Genomic DNA, 18,495 nt, shown 5'->3' with positions numbered 1-18,495 from the left:
GCTTTAAATGTCATTCGCCAAACGAAAAAAACACAGACAAACCATGGGGCGTGCTAACTTTATGCGCTGGTTTTACATTCTCTTTTTACGGAAATTACTTTTGAATGCGCCATAAGACTTGGGTCATTCAAAAGTAATTTCAATAAAGATTTATAATCAACTCTCAATTTACAGAAATATTGCTTCTCCAATTTCTATTTTGGTTAAAGCTACATGAAACAATTAAAACATTTATCTTGAATCGACAATGATGGATAGATGTTTTTGTTTATTACAACAAATTTTTATTTCATTCAATAATCATTAGTTCATCGCAATGAAAATATTCCAACGATTATGCTGGCAGTAAGACATTAAAACGAGTTATATACATTTGTTAATGAAAATTGTGAGTTTGGAATTTTTCTTGCAATGATTGGAGCATTCTTTGTCTTTTCACCGGGATGAATTGATTAAGGACAAAGAATTGAGATTTAGACCAAAAAATATTCCAAATATAAACTTATTAAAATTTGGAAACATGAAAAGTTGCAAAGGGAAGTTGATGAAAAAATAAAACTTTAAATTGTTGAGTTGATCCACATGTAATGTTGAAAAATTTTAAAATTGCTAAGCGATATTCTCAATTCCATTTCAAAAGAACGAGATAAATCGTTGAGAAGTAATAATTTCAAATGGAGTTATTTATATTCCATTTAATTTTCCTTTGCTTGTATTAATAAATATCAAGGCAGGTTGAAACATCTTGATTATAGCAATCAGAACAAGATTATTCGACTAATTCTTGTTCCTCATTTACGGTGTCTCTATTGATCTTTTGAGAGACGAGACCATCTTCATCATCTGAAACATCATACCAAGCTCGACTGCCATTCCTTCGCCGGCGAAATCCCCTCGCATTCTGAAAATTTGATAAATTGGTGAGATTAGTAAACAATTTATGACGGAATACAAATTTTGAAAGAGTTACAATCGACTTACTTTATTACCCGGCCCTTTTTCAAACATTTTTTTGCGGCTTTCTATAAATTTAGGCGATGATGGATTTGAGGTACTGGTTGAGGGTAAAGATAATGGTTCATCGTAGGTTAAAGGTGAAAGCTCCTTGATTTTAGCTTTCTTTACATGTTTAACACCATAGACGCTATTGGATAAGATTGGAACGCTTTGAGCAGAGGTTAAAGTCACAGGTGATTCATAGGATACAAGTGATACTGAAGTTGTAGAGATGGCTTGAGTTGACGCTATTTGATGTTGATTATAATGGCTTTGCCTGTCATTGACTTCCAGGTTATCAACGTTTTTATCAGTTTTTGATATTGATTCAGCAGCTAATTTTGATCCCTTTAAAATTGAGCTTATTTTAATTTTTGAATTGTCAAATGAAATGTGATTGGCACTTTTGTGGACATCATTGGCACCTGGCAATGAGTTATTTAGAGTAAGTTGAGATTCAGTTGCTGGATAAACATCAAGAGCTTCCATTGATACTGAGCGTATCTTGTCATCTTTTAATCGACTGTAATTAAGCTTAACTGTGTTTAAAGATGCTTTTGATTTATCAGCATTTTTACAGGAAACTTTAGGTTGATAAGGATTATCCTTGATCTCATTGTTTTTGAAATAATCTAAAGAAAAACATGAAAAAATGAAAATTAATAGTCCGACGAGAAAAAAAGTCAATTCTAAGACTTACTATTGGCACTTGAACCGGAGGATGAATTTTGTTTTGAGGAACTAGGAAAATCAGTTTCTTCTTTAGTTGACGAGGTAGAATTGTTAATTGTCACATAATTGTTGGATGATGATAATTGTTTGTCTGACTGAGGTTCCATTAAAGGTTCACTGGAATCATTGTGACCATTAGTATCTTTACCATGTATTTCGTGACTAGAATCGCCCGGCCACCAATCATTGTTACCACTTTTGACACCTGATTTTAACGTTTTACTTGAAATTTCGTTAACTCCATTCAAATTTTCATTTGAAACATTTGAACGAAGAAGCGTCTCCTTTGAGTAGCTCTTTTTTGGCTTCGAGGGAGATGATGAGGTCCATTTACGGAGTGAAAATTTATGAAGAAATCCTCGCTTTCGAGAACCAGAATTAGAATCCATTTCACCAACACCAGAGTCATTTTCCTTCATTGAAACTGAACCAATCATTGAGCTTTCCGATATCTTTGATTCAACCTCAGAGAGTTCAGTGTTTCCAATTGAACCTCGACTCTCTTTGGATCCTAAACTACTTCTAGAAGGACTTGATTTAGATTCCGATTCATCATCAGCTTCCTCGTCAACTTTACTGCCTCTTTCATCACTAGTAGTTGTTTCAGGAGATTTGGTTTGGTGACTGTGATCAGATGGAGAACCGTCAATCGTCCTATTTGAAGGAAGACAATCTTTATTTCCAGATGCAGTGTGAATTTCAGGTCTAAGTTTAAGACTACTATAACCTGATAATTCATCATCATCATCTTCATCAACATCAATCACACCAAAGTCATCAGCACCATTTTCAACTGATGGACGTTTAAAAGATTCATAAATGCTCGATGATTGAGGGTAAACTGATGAAACTGACGACCCTTCAGGTTGCCCTCTTTGCTTTAACCCTCTATGATCTTCACCTCTAGCCTCGTCATTCTTATTCATTCCATTTTTACATTTACTTGTCCGAGTTTTACATGGAACAGCATAATCAGCATCAACCGATGATGAAACAGCATAATGGCTATTATTTAATTTAACAAAAGGATCGGAATACGTATGAGTATAACCATTGCTATCCGTTGTGACAATGTTATCTGAATTATTAAGATGGCTGTTATAAAAACGATGTTGGTTCAACTGATTGTTAATATGATGAGATGTTTGATTGTATGAGCTTTGATTGTGAAGTAAAATATTTTCTCGAGAGTTTCTGGTATTTCCAATTGGTTGATTAGATATATGGCGATCGGCAAGTCCACCATTAGTTAAAACTCGTGAAAAATGAGACTGAAAAACATCGAGTGGACTTTGTTTGGCAACCCCACGAATACCAATGCTCTTGGCTTTGCATCGCTTCCACTTGCGTTCAATTGACTCAACAACCGAACCAAAATATCCTTGCATTTGAACTTTATCCGATTTTGATAGCTGTAAAAGTTCACTAAAACACTTCTCCAGCTCAGTAAATTCAGCTCCATAACTAGAATGCAAAAATAGAAGTAAAAATGAAAAATCAAAATCTAAATAAAAAAAATGTCAATATAAATAAACTTTTACTTACTGCAACAATTCAGTTTCAAGAGCTATGTTTTCCTCTGCAAGTGAAAGGCAGGCCTCAAGAGCCGCTAAATAATTGACGCAGTCCTTAAAGCCATTCATTTTAGCGATATCAATTGGCCTTAAACGCATTTTATTTCGAGCTTTCAGATCTCCATTGTTCATAACTAATATCTGGTGAAAATAACGAAAAGAAAAGCATTAATTTGTATACAAAAATGTAAATTGATTGAATGTTTGAAAGGAAAGGCTTGCATCTAAACCGATTACAATGAAGTTTGAAACTGATGAATTTGACAGATGATAAAAAACCATTTTCTGCTTTTTATTATCAACTAATCATTTTCATCATCCTCAAGCTAAACAACAAGATGATAATCACATAAAATTGGTCTTTTAATTTTCTTCTCATCTCAACATTTTTTCTTGTTTTCCTCTCTTTCTGAACAATTTTGCCTTCTCAAGCAACAAAAATTTCACCTTAACTAACCCTTGACAGATCGTTGATAGCTAAATGCGTAATACACCAAAAAAAATCATGAGTAAACCTATTAAATTGGAGCGAAAGATGAGGCGTTACCTAGCTTTAAGGATAGCTTAGCTGAAAGGCTATCCATAGCAATCAATATGAAAAACATGTTGTTTTTCATTACTTTTTTTAATTCATCAAACCAGAAGATGAAGAAGATGAGGAAAAAAGATGATCACAGGAATTTGAACAGATTCTTGTAGCCTCATCAACTGATACTCAACAAGTTATCAAATGTAATAATACATGTAACAAAATGTTATCATTTGTTGATAAAAGTTTCAAAAAATAAACAGGGAATTACCTTGAAAACGGAAAATAAATTAGCAAAATTAATAATGTAAAAGTTGAATGCATATAAATGTACAGAGATATTTTATTAACCACCAAAATTGATTGTGTCCATAACAAGAAGAGGCAAGATGAAGAAGAGCAAAAAAAAGTATCTTAAATATGATGAAAATAATGATTATAGCCAGAAGGGTTCATGAAAAAAAAAACATTTTTACCAGCAACAAATAGATTGAACCTCAACTTTTGAGATACATTTTTAATTGTTTAGGTTTGTGTTTTGACTTGAAGATAATTAAGTTAACAGAGGGAAGAAAGATGATGACGAGGATGATGAAGAGAGAGAGAAATGTATAAATATAAATGGAAAAAGAAAGTAACTCAAAAAAAACAATAATTTTTTCACTAAATGTGTATAAATGCGTATTTTGGTAGCAACCTTAAGTTTTGCAGTTTTGAGTTTCTTGGTAAATCAGTTTGACGGCAATAATTCATCTCCATTTAGAGATGACCATTCTCATTATAGTCTGAACTGAGTATTTGTTGAAATACAAATGAGTAATGAAATTGAGAAAAGCTGGAAAAATGAAGTTGAATTTTTGCTTTTTACTTAAATTGTTACCTTAACTGAACAGGAACAAATGAAAGGAAAATATTTTTTTCCAGTAAAAAAGTAAATTGCAATTACAAAACGATGATGATGATAATAATGATAATGATTATCATTTTTTGTGTGCACTTCTTTTTTGGATACTTTAACTATTATTATTTGGGATGCTAATGGCAATGACAGAGTAAATGTCAGATGACCTGGGGATATATAATGATGATGATGATCTTCAGCATCTTTGCAAGGTTATATATACAATAATTGTCTATCAATGTGTTTGTTTGCTTGAAAGCCTTGCATTTAATATTTGATAAAAAGGCTAATATTAAACTCGTAATTAAACTTGTTTATGCTGAAAATTTCAAGATTATTCCTAAGGAAATATCAGTTTGACGCCGAATGACAAATAATATATTTTGTTGTAGCTCAACAGTTTATTTTGTACCCGATGGGGATGAGGATGAGGATGAAAAAGGTTTTCAAAAATTGATTCGTTCTTTCATTTGGAAAAATGAAACAAGAGCAAAAATGCAAAACCAGAAATCAGAAATCTTTTTCATTCATCTCATCATTTGCTACTCTTTGGCCGTTGCCATTGAAATTTGCCGTTTAATTGTTTTCAATTTAATCTTGTAATGAACTTGATGACTGAGATGAAAAGGTTCAAAATGTAAAGCTTTACCTTTACTTGAAAAAAGTGTTAGTGATTTATCTTGATTGTTAAAGCGTTGATTTAACAATTGGTTGACATTAAGGTTTCATGGAAAGTTGATTGAAAATCAATGATGAAGATAATAATTTTCAATGGTGAACCATGAAATTGGTTAAGTTGTGAATGAAAGTGATGAGGAATGATTTAGAATGTGATTTAAAGAGAAATATCAAGATGTTTGTTTAGCCTTTATCATAACCAGGATGGAAGTAAATGAAAAGTCTGAAAATAATTGTGATGATGGCATGAAAATATTTCAATGTTAATTTTCAATTGATGTTGCGCTTATGATACATAAAGGTAGCTTTTCTGGTAACAAACCTATTTTTAACCTTTTATAGCAAATAAAATGGCCATGATAATAATAACAGGTATTATTAAATACAAAGGAAACCAATTGTGATGGAAAAGAGATTCAAAAAAATCAAGTTGCATTGAAATTTTAAAGGAATAATATTGAATGGAAAAGATGCAAGTTTAAGATTTGAACACACGTTTTAAGATCCAAAGTGGCTTAACAAGTTGCTAACTTGTCTTTGCTGATATGTTTTTCAAAGAGAGAGAGAGAGAGAGAGAGATGATGATGATGATGATGAGAGAGAGAAAGAGGATGAAATTAACTTGAGCAAGCCGCTGAGAGATCGTGATTCAGCTTACCGTTTTGTTGATACAACCATCGCAATAACAACTTTGCTACTGGATTTACGCTTAAAACTTGAGATGCAACAAAGGTAGTTTTTTCAGAGTCCATCAATGATTAACAATTTATATTCAGTTTATTATTTAATTACTTTCTTTCTCTCGTTCAAATCCTCTTGTGATGAATATTTATTAATTTTTACTCAATCTTTCAATCTTATTTTTAAGCTGCCTCAATGTTAGCTGTAAATACAAAGTTACAAATGGTGAAACTTGTTGACAATTTGAGTTGCCTTTAAAGATAAATATTGCCTCATCAATATTTCCATTGATTTTCAGCTATTAATATTTCATCAGAATAATAAATACATGAATACATGTATTTTGAACAGTATTTATGAGAAGTAAAAGAATCATCATTTGGAATCAACAAACTGAGAAGTAAAATTGCAATAAAATGTCTTCAAAAATATTCAAAATTCTGCCCCAAACAATCAACATTTTATCGAGCTAATTGTAAAACTCAACAAGAATCACATCAACATTTAGCTTGAAATCATCAAGTAATTGGTGCAATTACTATTCGGAAACAATCTGTTAGATTCGTGAACAAACAGTAAGAATATCGAAAGTGTTCCGAGCTCGAAGATCCGAGACTTTGAGGATTCATTGGTCATTGATTCAAGAGGAAGATTAACAGTGTTTGAATCTTTAGTAATCAAGATGAATCTGATCAATAAGGAATTAGAAATTCGTCAATTGATTGAATGTTGTGGGCAATTTTCAGTAACATCAACTTTTGAAATTGTTATTTAGATAACTTTTTAAGGTAAATCAGGTTTTCAATGGAAGAGAAATGATGATTCTAATATTACATGATCTTAATTAGGATCTTAAGCTTATAAAAATGTCATTTTAACGAGGTAAACTTTGATAATAATTGACCATGAAGATTGGTTAAAGTTTAATGAGAACAAATTGCTAAACTTATCAACATGAACTTATCCAGAGAATCACATGAAGTCAGGGAAAAGAAAGAGGTGAAAAGTGAACATTTATCTTGTTAAAGATTTAAAAGCTAAATTATTGATAAGCAAAATAATAGATAATTTTAATTGAAAAACTTGTAGATAATTAAAGTGCAATTAAATATCTAATGTTGGTGTAAACATTTAATGGCAAAATAATAGTTAATTTATCGAGATAATCAGTTAAGATTTGCAATAAAACTTGAAAACATGTAAAGAAAACAAAAAACAAATGATAATTTGAAAGGCCATTGAAAAGGCTAAAGTTACAATAAAGTCTAACCATGAAAATGTTTTTTGCTACAACTTTCAAGACGTTGACTGGATGATGATAAGGTAAGGGAAGTTGCAAGTGAAGATCAACTGTCATCAACTTTTCATTATAATCATCATTAAATGTGATATTTAAATTGTCAGGTAAACAGCAAGGTTGTTGACAATTGTTGAGTGAAATGAGAAGGAAAAGTTAATCACTTTTTCAAGACCTTTGGCCGACTGTTCAACAAAGAAGAAGAAGATTTTTAAACGTAAAATTTGGTGAAGCAAAAATAATGATGAGGAGTGAGGAGGATGAACAGACTAAGAGGACGGAGGAAGCCAACAAGTGACCCCGCATTAGTCAACTGTCGTCAATGCCGGATATCCTGAGATGAAAAAGCGTCCATTTTAAGGGCATAATTAGCATTTTTTGTGCCTATCAACTTGTCACGAGCATAAACGCAACCAACGAAAGCGAAAGCAAAGGTAAAAACAGACAATTTTGTCATTTGCATCAAGGTAATGGTCTATGGATTAGCTAATTGTGTGGAGTGATTTGAGGGTCAAAATTGGCTGATGATCAAGATGACTTTTTATCAGCTTTGGTTAAAGTAGCAAAGTTGAAAGATGGTCAAAGTTTAAAGGTAATTGGCATTGGTGGTAATTTAAGGTAATAATTGAATGTTTCAATTTGATTTGGAGGTTTAAGTTGGAAATTTTTGCTTCTCATTTTAATCAATATTAATGTTGATATTAACATTTAACCTTAGCTTGATTGGTTCTGGGATAGTTCTGATTTACTAATCACCGCAAAACATCGATTTATTAATAATAATGTTTTTCAGGGTGAGGCTCATTTGGCTCAGGCTTTTTATTATCACTTTATCATCAAACTTTACTTCAGGTTGAGATTAAAATATTTGCAACAATTAATTTGAAGCTTTTGATTACATTAAATGTTAACTGTTTCAAGAAACATGAGAATCAAGATGAAAGGTGATAAAAAGTGATTAGCTATGAAAATACAAAACCATCAGATACTTTGTATAATAAGCCCAATAAGCATACAAAATTATCATTAAATTTCAATAGATGTTTATGTAAATTGGCTTCAATGAAAAAAGATGAGAAACATGAAAAGGTTAAATGTTTCATTGTATTACCGAGTAGATTAAATGATTTACCTCATTGGGAGGTTTACATGGTGAAATTGTGTTAATGGAAGATTGGATATATTTGATAATAATCATCTAATCAATTGATACAGTTAATTAACAGAAATCAATGTTTATCCAATTGACCCCACATTTAATCAAATGTATTTTCAAGAAGAAAAGAGAAAGATGTAAAGATGAAAATGATCATCAGGATGATTGGCCTGAGGATGGATGGGAGAGAGAAGGTATGCTTTAAGGTATGAAAATGATATAATCAGAATGGACTCAGGGTAACAGGGAATAGAAGAGGAAAAAAAGAGAATTTAATTTACCGCAAAAATGCGTTGAACCATATTTTGACATTTTTTCAATCAACCTTTCAATCAAGTTTTCTTTCAGCATTAAACAACAGAAGTAAAAAAACAAGATACTTTATCCTCATCAACAACAAAACATCTTCTTCTCCCTTGAATTTGTCTTCATGGTTCAGTCTTGTAATGAATTTTTATCCTTCAGTTTACCACGTTGCCATGTAAAAAGTCAATGAGACGAAGAGTGAAACTGATGATGAAGGTGAAGTGAGTCTTCATTGTTGATGCTTTTGATGGACTGACTTGAAGTGATTAAAATACAATCAATTTTGATGGATTTTAATTATTGTAAAAATATCGATTACAATGTAATCAGAATTTAGATTTTCATTTTCATTGAAACCTTTAAGTTAAATGAGATATTGTAAATGGTTAATAAAAAGTGAATTGGTAATTGAGTTGAACATTTCAAGATTGCTCATTTAATTTGCTTATAATGAAGGGAAAATCAATAATTATTCAATCAAATTGCCTTTTAGTATTCATTTCATTTGAGATGAACAACAAATTCACTGATTTAATTTACATACAAACAAATAGTATTAATAAAAGTGAGTAAATCAAAATTATCATTTCAAGTTGAATAAATTACAAGATTCAAATGAACCCAAATAACAATTTGAGTTTATTGAAAGGTAATAATGTTATTTGTTCAATTTCAAGAAACATTTATTATCACATTGAATTGAATTGCAGTTAATTCATTGGTAATTTTTGGGTAAATTGCAAACGTTGACTTAATTAAATTGTTGATCATCTCAACTCAATAATGTTTAAGTTGTGCTATTAAAAGATGAGCACATTTATTGTTGTTGCTGGTGATGATGATTAATTGGACTCTTCAATGTACTATTAAACTAATAATTTTGGGTTCTTTGATTGTTTAATTATAATCTCAACATCTCATCAATACTGTCAAAGAGTCAAGATTGAGCTTCTGATTAAGGGTTGAGTGAAGTGCTCAGAAAATTGTTCAATAAATAGCCAAAAAGTAGCTTAACAATCAGTAATTTTGCTTGTACTTTTTTCAACCTTTTGACAATTGACACCTGATTTTTACCAGGTTCATCATGATTCTTTCTCGTGATCTCAAATAATATACTTCAGTGAATAAGATGAACAAGATAAAACAAAAAAAAGGTAAGGAGGGAAAAAGAAATCAAAATAATCACAAAATTCCTTAAGGTTAGCCTTACAGAGAGATGGCAATGTGAAGGTAATACATTTTGTTTTGTTAGCTTTACATTATCATGGTTGTAACGTTGCACCTCAACAGTCAAACAAAAGCATAGATGAACCAAAAAAACAGACGAAATGAAGGTAAAAGGCCAATTTTAGGTGTGTCCAGAAAAGTAGCAAAAAATTCAAGGAGTGACTGATGATAAACAAGGAATAGAGTGAAAGGTTTTTAATATTGAATGGTGGGCTAGATTTGCTTTCCTTTTTGGATAGGAAATAATTTTGTTCACAGTAAAATTGTAATTTTAGGTTATAATCATTTTTCAATTCAACCAATTCATCATCATTATCATCTGTGGGTTCTTGATAAGGTTGACATGGGTCAATTTGATCAAATATTCAGAGTAGATCATCAGTTTGAGACACTATTTTGGCTTCTGTATTTTGAATAAATTTTGCCTTTTCACATTAACATCAGAATAATGATTGATATTAAATTGGATATTTCAATTGGGAATGGAATTGGATAAAGAAATTGAATTGATTAGCAAAATTATCGAAGGTTTTTTTTCTGGTGAATTTGAAATTTTAACGCTATTATCTTTGACTATTCAAATGATTATTCAATTTCTTGGTGATTTTGTTTAGGTTACAGAAGCAAGTTAAAAAAGGCCTTAAGGTAAAACCATTTATCACCATTTAGATGTCGCTCGATTTTTTGGCCTCAAATAAATTGTTTGAATAAGTATTGTCAAAAGTATGAGAGAGAGAAGCTAACAAAATTGATCACCATTTAGTTTGTTCATTGATTTACCTGAGGCTTATTACCTAAAGGAGGAAACATTTTGATATCGAGGCAAGAAGATGAACAAGATTGAAGAAGCATAGAGATGAACATGAAGATATGAATTTAAAGGTTTGGTTGCATGGAAATATCAAATGATATTATTGAAGGAGCAAAAATATTTAACAATAAACAGTGGCTTAATAATGGAAGAGGTTCACAGATAACAATAATCAGGTCGATGTTTAAATTGAATGACAATTATCTGGTGTTCCATTCATCTTATCAATTTTCAGTTTTACATTTTGGATAATCAATCAGATCAGGCCAAATAATAATTGATAATTCAAAGCTAGTCAGTTGTTTGACTCAATAGCCAAACCCATTGATAGTGTAAAAATACAACTGTTACGGGAATCAGTCAGTTGAATTATTTAATCAATTGAATTGAGGTACATGATGGTATGGTAATTGTTTGATTGCCGGAATCAATGTTGTGGTGTAATTGGTGTTGATGATTACACTCATGAATTTTAGATTAGTATCTTGAATATCATCTGAATCAGAGATACGGATATTGAAATGAATGACTATCGAAATGGACTTGAGAAAAATTAGGTGAGGAGAGTCAAGGTAATTTTAGATAATCTATTACATTCATGATAATCATCATTCTTTAAAAGGGTTTGCCCATTTACATTAAATGATGTTACCAACCCTTTGATGATTTGTTGCTATTCAGATTGGATGAAGCAAAAAAGTTGTTCATCAGAATATCATGAATGGCAGAAGTTGATGCCTTTTGATAAGATATCAAACACTATTGAGGTGAAGAAAGTAAAATTGACCATGAATTTGATTATGTGATAATGAACAGCATATTATAATTGAAATAGGGTATATGAAATTGATGATTATCATACTTTGAAGGAAGATGTTTGGTTAAACTTGGCTGCAAAATGGAGCGCAGTATTTCCTTGCATATCACGTTGATTAATATCTACACCATTGAATATCATGAATCCAACAAGCCAATTCAATATTTCTTCCTACAAGAAACAGATAACAGAAGAAGAAAGAACATAAATGATACGAATAACACTTTAACTATCAAAAAAATATATAAAGAAATATTTTGGTGGATTTTTGGTGGATGGGTAAAGTTAGATTGAAGGGTTGATAGATCAAGTATTGAAGGAAAAGAGGATTGAGATCCTTGAAAAAGTTAAATTAGATCAAAGAGGTGGTTAGATCAGGTTTAGAAGCTAATCAAGAAACTTGATTAAAGTAAATTAATTAATAAAGAATTGATTACCTGTCCGCATTTTGCAGTAAAATGAAGAAGAGTTCTCTCACCGGGTTCACTTTCAAGAACCATTTTGTTAACAACAGTTGCTTTAATAAGCCATTGGACAACTTCAAAAGAGCCATTCTTGATGGTTGCAAAAAAGGGTAACAGCAAAAAACAGCAGAAGATCCAGCAACGGGAACAAAAATGGAGAAGAAAAGACAAAAAGAAAAATTTAATTAAAATTGGACATTTAGGATAGTGACATTGATTAAAAAGGATTCCCTTAATCGTAAAAGAGATGGTTAATGGTGGATAAATAACTTCTGGTTAATGAACAATTAATAGCAACATTAACTCAATTTAATAAAAAAAAATACTTCAATAGATAACTCAAAAAAGTGGTTACCAAAATGGCTACCCCTTAACTCATTTCTTATTTCTTTCCCTCTTTTTTTCAACTCTCTCGTCACTCTAGCTCCATGTGGTTTTCATTTTAGCTTAAGCTTGTTTGTTTTATAAATTGAGAACATTGACTTGTTATTTCGGTTCAGTTAATTTATGTCCATTGCTAGTTTCAAATTGTTTCCTCATTATTATCATTGGTAATTGAATTATTTTCATTCCCTTAAATGTGTATCTACTAGTTTATGGAATGGAGAGAGCGACTAAAAGAATCTGGATTTCATGTTTTCCAATCAGGTGTGATGAAAGCAAAAAAAAATGTAACACTTCATTGATATATATCAAGATTTTGCTTTTTTGTTGGTGTATTATAACAGGTAACCGTCAACTGATAATACCAAATGATGATATAACTTGGACCGTAAATCATCACCTAACAACTTGTTGTAACAACTATGCTAACCTGTATGAGCCAATCCATATCAAAAGATAAATCTACTTCACTTTTACATATTCATGGAGATGTGTTTAAGTAACTAGCAAATTCTACTTTAAAGTAAATTACTCAAGAAATGGTGAAACAAGAGAAACCAATTAAACTAAAATGGAGACCAGATTTTGTCAATGTAATCTGAGTAAAATTAACCAATGGTGAAAATATTTGTTGGAATGAAGTTTACAAATGTATTCGAAAGATTTGCAAAGAAACATTACATCTTGGCTTCACATGGTGATGATAATAAGAAAGTAAACGTAAAGTCATTAACTGTTTGAATTGGCTGAATAGTTAATGTATGGAATAGCTGAATGTGCCCGTAATCAGCTTTCATTAACAATTGAATTTCACTTTTTTGATTACCAACTTGACTCGTGTAAATAGTAAGTTACTTGATAATTTTAATTGATTTGCCTCGGCAATATTGAAGTTTTTATTATTTTCCTTATATTCTAGCCTTAATGTTGCACAAATTGACTTGGTAAATGATGACTTTTCAAGAATCTTACCTTGATTGCTGATTCAACTGGAAGTAAATTTTGATAATTTCGTATTAGAAGTGGCTCCTGTCCATCAGGCAAAAAGCAAAGCCATCGTAAACATGGCATGTGGTTGTAACGAGCTGTTACATGCCAAAGAGTATTACCCTTTTCATCACACAAATTTGATATCAGGCAAGTCGTTATACCTTGAAGGTTTTGTTTCTGTTCATTTTGTGGAAGAGATGATTGAGCTTTAATCGCACTTTCCTTTGAATTAATGATTTCGAAAGATTTCAAGTTTATTATAATGAATACAATCTGTTTTATATTAAAACAGACTGTCAATGGAAACTTTTAGATGAATCTGACTACAAATTTAATAAGAATATTTTGTTATCAGTTAAAAAAATCAAACGAAATACGTTCGTTGTTTGTCAAACCATGTAGAGCTAATGACAACCGTTGTTTTGTCAAAAGGTTTCATTTTGTTTTCCATTGATACTTTTGGTGATCTTGGTTTTTATATGATTTCATTGATTATTCTAATATGGTTTGGATAAATTAATTCCCTAACTTACTTTTTCTCCCTCATAAGTAGTGTCAAAAATAACAGTTGGAGGTGCTAATAGATGCAAACAAGTGGACTTACCAGAAGAGGAAGGTTTCCACTTTTAGCCTGTTCAAAGATTAAATTAATCCAATTGGAGTTGGCAAGACGAGAGCCGGAGCCATTAATTGAAACTGGTAGATCACCATTATTTATTTGCCCGGAACCTTGATTCAACTTGATTTTTCGAGGTTTACGAACTCGAGCACTTGTTGAAGCAACACTAAGAACTTCTGATTCGGTACAAATGTCATCATAATCCACTGAGATTAACTGTTGTTGACTAACTGTTGAATTTAATCCATTAACTGGTGAAGTAATACTATTTTTGAACTGATATGGATAGGCCAGTCTTTGAGTCAGTGAAACTCTAGAAGGAAGAGAATCAAAATTTAACCCATTTGGAGAAGAAAGTCCAATTTCATTATCAGACAAACAAAATCTGGTATCATCATCCGAATTGAAACCCTTAGATCCAGCAATTCCTCGTATCATATTGAGGATCTCAGGTAAATTTGTAAACTTTTCATTTAAATTATCACTTAATGATTGGATCGTACTTTGTAGGTTACGATGACAACAAGCGTGTTTAAATTGAATACAATATGTGAAGATAATTTCATTCAAATGGATCGCTTAAACAGATGGAAAACAACACAGATTTTGAACACCGAACTGTCTCCAATTAGTCACATTTTGTTTTTCACATTTTAAAACAAAAACTCAAGGAAACATACGTTGAAGCCATGTTGAAGAAGGATAGTTAAAATCAAGTCAAGTAATACCAAATCAAGAAGAAGTAAAAAAAACAAGATGAAGAATCAAAGGAGAAGAAAGATAAAGATGAAGAAGAGGAGCAAAAATATTTGGTAGCAAGATTATTCAGTTTTATTTTTAAAGTGTGTTACACGCATGTAACAGAAAGACGGACGGATTCCAGGCTCCGATCAGCCAAAGAGAAGATGATGAGGATGGTATGATGATGGAGCAAAAAGAAGAGGGAGAGAAAGGAGGGTCTTTACTACCTTGACTTCTGCCTTACCTGAGGTCCAACTTTACCTTAAAATGCTCTTACTTCTTTCTTTCTTCTTTCTACAATTTTTGTGGTTAGGCGGGCTTGGAACCTTTTCGCTCCAAAGCTTCTGAAAGTGAACTTGGTAAACAAGAAAACTTGATTGAGAGAAAAGTAAGAAAAACAAGAAAGGTACGCGATATAAGAAGACTTGAATAATTATGGCGATGTTCACAATTATGTTGATCATTCTGAAAGTTTCCTTTGAGCACACGCTTTTAATGCTCGCAACTCAAACTTAATTTTTTATTCAATTTTCATCATACAATAGAAATTTTGTTTTTCAAATGTTTAGCATTTATTAAATTTTTCAGTTCAAGATGAACTGTTTTTTTACTTTAAATATCATTTATAATCAATAGATATTTATATCAAAGGAGGCAACTCATCATAAGTGACATCTTCTCTCTCAACTCCACTCTCATTAATGGTTGCAAGTCGAGCACAGCCACCACTTGACCCGTCTCTGTGAATCGCCAAAGTTATACCTATTTTGTTGGAAGAAAAAATGGGAAAATATGAAACACAGTAAAAATACAGAAATAGTGGTTCATTTACCTTTAACGAGAAAATCACGACATTCTTGCCGAGTCATATTAGGCTTGAAAGTACTGTCGACATATCCCATAATAAAAACACTACCCGATCCACCGAATGCGACAGGCAAACGTTTCAACATACCACCCAAAGTAATTTGGTAAATCTAAGTGGACAAATTCATGAGAAATTAATGAAAAATGAATTCTTAAAAAACAAATTTGAAATAGAGTATCTTACCTGGCCTCCATCTCGCTTATCCCAACCAGCAACGATAATACCAGCAGTTAATGAATATTTATACTGATAAATAAGATCTCTAAAAATATTGGCTGCTACTCCAACGGAAGCTGGTTCTCCGATTTCTTCTCTATAACGAAAATATAAAGATTAACATATTATTTTCAAATTTAATTTAAATTTTCGTAGCTACTCACTCGTAGAATGATAGATGATACTTAACAATAGCCGCAAGAGCTTGAGTATCTGCACTACTACCAGAGCGGCAGCAATAAATTTTGTCCGTGAGTTTTGTCAATTTATCCGTAAGCCTTCCTGCGACATAAGTTCTGAAAAATGAAAGAAAAGCATTAGTGTGAAAGATGAAGAAAATAAAACAAAGAAAAAAATTACCCGGTTGAAGTTCTAGTATCAGCAGCAATCATGATTCCACCATCATAGCTGGCTGCCATCAATGTGGTCTAAATAAGGATAACAAATATTTGGAGTTTAATCAAATAATTAAACGATCAAAGTCAGAATTAAAAATTAAAAAAGTACTTACACCAGTTTTATGAGGATGCTTAAGATAATCAGGTGTCAAACTATCAAACTGTGAATTAGTTTTTTCTAGATCATGGCTATCATCAGCCCAATTTAATGTAAATGGTGAAGACATCGTGGTACAAAACAAATTCAAAACGACAAATTGTTGTAATTAATTAGAAAGTAAACAAAATACAGTTTAGGATTGATTAAGAATTGGCGAGGGGAATGAATAAGCTGTTTTCACATACGGTAGAGTGTGCTGCCCTCCATCGTATATTTAAATCATAAATAAAACCAGAATTATTTGAAAACAAACAGTAGTCTTGACACCAGTCAGCTGAGTTGAAATAATTCCGATTTAAATTCATCATATTTCTATCCTCATCTTAATTGTCATAATGGGTGAGGGTAATATGGGAAGTGTTTATGGAGGGTGCGAAGGACCAAATGCTATGTATGTAAAACTTATTTCTTCAGATGGCCATGAATTCATCATAAAGCGTGAACATGCTTTAACCTCTGGAACCATAAAAGCTATGCTCAGCGGTCCTGGTAAGTACCGAATCCCCTTTATATAATTTATCTGCATTTCTGTAGCTCTAATTGTTTTCATCTTTTCCTTCCTTTCCTTCATTTAGGCCAATTCGCGGAAAATGAAACAAATGAAGTCCATTTCAAAGAAATCCCATCTCATGTTTTACAAAAAGTATGCCAGTATTTTATATACAAGGTTAAATATACAAACAGCGACGTTGAAATTCCCGAATTTCCAATCGCTCCAGAAGTTGCTTTGGAGTTACTGATGGCTGCTAACTTCTTAGACTGTTGAGCAAAGTGGCAACAACAGCCAGCAAAAATTAAACTCTCAGTGGGCGAAGTATTATTGTGTTACTTTAAACCATAATAAAGTGAAGTTTTTTTCATTTGAATCTAACTTAATTTGATTTGATAGAATGATCTATCTCAAAGATTTGTAGAAATAGAAAATCTCAAATCAAAAGAACCGGGTTGCGTTGCTTCTTTATCTCATTCCCACCATCATAACAACCATTCCTCTCCTCCTCCTGTTGGTACTGATGTGCTAATCTCAACCAATAATGCATCTTTGTACAATTCATATTCATCATCGTCAGTATCTAGCCTTTTAACCATCAACAATAATGAATCTCGGTCTCATCTGGTTGTTGAATTAGCTGAAGCAAAATCAAAATATCGTAACAGCTCAACATGATTTTTCTAAACGAGTCCTTAAACTTTGATTTGAAAATCAAAGATCACATTCGCTGGTTTAAAATAAGAAGCATAGAGCAAAATTATTGGAAATTAAACATTCACAAATTTTAGCAAAAAGATCAGTCAATGATCATGATTTAGTTTCAAAGCTTATTTACTTAAAATGAATTAGACTCGATTTCAATGTTGTATCTTGTTCCCACTATGATATGTTGATGAAACTTGAGCCTCATTTATGATTCCATTCTTGTATTAAATAATAGTAGGAAATATTGCAATTAACTGCTTAATAAAGAAATCTAATTTATAAGATAAATTAGATTCAAAGGAGTAAGTATTACAAAAAATTTCTTAGTTAAGAGTTGGGACTCAACCGGGAGCCGATCGACAGTTTTGAGAAAATTGAGGTCCAAGTTGAAACTTTGCCCGCCTTTTGTTCAAATATGGAACCAGGTTTTTTCATGAAACTCATTTCCATAAAATTGTTAGTACACAACATGAATCGAATACTTTTCTCAATTTATCAACAGTTCTCTTGATTTTTGCCATTGATCTAAAACTTTGAAACTTTGTTCCATCATTCAAAAAACAAAGTTATTTTATATAAATTATGATGACCAGGTTGATTGTCCATGTTAAAACTACTAAAAGTTACAACAGAGTGAAACTGTAAATCGGGGAAAAATTTTAATAGCATAATAGACTCGATTTTTATCCCTTAAAAACCCACGAAGTCCCTACTCTTAACTCAAAAATAGCTTTTTTCACTTACTCCTTACT

General features: G+C 31.6%; 3 protein-coding genes and 1 long non-coding RNA gene across 5 annotated transcripts; 2 read left to right on the top strand and 2 right to left on the bottom strand.

The window, feature by feature from the left end:
• Nucleotides 1-261: 261 nt before the first annotated feature.
• Nucleotides 262-14,600, bottom strand: LOC107360629 (uncharacterized). Its single transcript, XM_015927324.3, has 8 exons — nt 14,148-14,600; nt 13,526-13,720; nt 12,143-12,259; nt 11,751-11,876; nt 3,274-3,443; nt 1,697-3,192; nt 982-1,628; nt 262-901 (listed from the first exon to the last, which is right to left on the bottom strand). The coding sequence occupies exons 1-8, from the start codon at nt 14,598-14,600 to the stop codon at nt 770-772; spliced, it is 3,336 nt and encodes a 1,111-aa protein (XP_015782810.1). The 3' UTR covers nt 262-769.
• On the top strand, nt 12,586-15,520 carry LOC107360632 (uncharacterized). Of its 2 annotated transcripts, none has more exons than XR_001568341.3 (5): nt 12,586-12,817; nt 12,898-13,399; nt 13,473-13,690; nt 14,097-14,614; nt 14,673-15,520. It is a non-coding gene; the product is annotated as an uncharacterized LOC107360632 (long non-coding RNA). The 2 variants fall into 2 exon arrangements; XR_016199096.1 differs by having other exon boundaries at nt 12,623-12,817; nt 12,867-13,399.
• On the bottom strand, nt 15,355-16,702 carry Prosbeta1 (proteasome beta1 subunit). The gene is made up of 6 exons (XM_015927325.2): nt 16,499-16,702; nt 16,348-16,415; nt 16,152-16,283; nt 15,955-16,084; nt 15,736-15,880; nt 15,355-15,665 (listed from the first exon to the last, which is right to left on the bottom strand). Exons 1-6 carry the CDS (start codon nt 16,610-16,612, stop codon nt 15,544-15,546), a joined length of 711 nt encoding a protein of 236 aa, XP_015782811.1. The 5' UTR covers nt 16,613-16,702; the 3' UTR covers nt 15,355-15,543.
• Nucleotides 16,703-16,811: 109 nt separating this feature from the next.
• On the top strand, nt 16,812-17,411 carry LOC107360631 (elongin-C). Its single transcript, XM_015927326.3, has 2 exons — nt 16,812-17,034; nt 17,121-17,411. Exons 1-2 carry the CDS (start codon nt 16,881-16,883, stop codon nt 17,309-17,311), a joined length of 345 nt encoding a protein of 114 aa, XP_015782812.1. The 5' UTR covers nt 16,812-16,880; the 3' UTR covers nt 17,312-17,411.
• Nucleotides 17,412-18,495: the final 1,084 nt, after the last annotated feature.

This window comes from Tetranychus urticae, chromosome 2 (assembly GCF_039701765.1).
Source record: "Tetranychus urticae isolate SD_2017Ah chromosome 2, NJAU_TeUrti_SD_1.0, whole genome shotgun sequence".
NCBI classification, from domain to species: domain Eukaryota; kingdom Metazoa; phylum Arthropoda; class Arachnida; order Trombidiformes; family Tetranychidae; genus Tetranychus; species Tetranychus urticae.
The sequence above is the reverse complement of the archived record's forward strand: the minus strand, read 5'-3'. Positions and strand labels throughout refer to the sequence as shown.

Coding starts and splice junctions, on each gene's coding strand:
- LOC107360629 (XM_015927324.3), bottom strand. CDS start 14,600: ATGATACGAGGAATTGCTGGATCTAAGGGTTTCAATTCGGATGATGAT. Junction 1,629..1,696: donor CTCCGGTTCAAGTGCCAATA/GTAAGTCTTAGA, acceptor GTTTTTCTTTAG/ATTATTTCAAAAACAATGAG. Junction 902..981: donor AAAAAGGGCCGGGTAATAAA/GTAAGTCGATTG, acceptor TCAAATTTTCAG/AATGCGAGGGGATTTCGCCG.
- Prosbeta1 (XM_015927325.2), bottom strand. CDS start 16,612: ATGTCTTCACCATTTACATTAAATTGGGCTGATGATAGCCATGATCTA. Junction 16,284..16,347: donor GATACTAGAACTTCAACCGG/GTAATTTTTTTC, acceptor TTCATTTTTCAG/AACTTATGTCGCAGGAAGGC. Junction 15,666..15,735: donor TCGTGATTTTCTCGTTAAAG/GTAAATGAACCA, acceptor CCAACAAAATAG/GTATAACTTTGGCGATTCAC.
- LOC107360631 (XM_015927326.3), top strand. CDS start 16,881: ATGGGTGAGGGTAATATGGGAAGTGTTTATGGAGGGTGCGAAGGACCA. Junction 17,035..17,120: donor AGCTATGCTCAGCGGTCCTG/GTAAGTACCGAA, acceptor TCCTTCATTTAG/GCCAATTCGCGGAAAATGAA.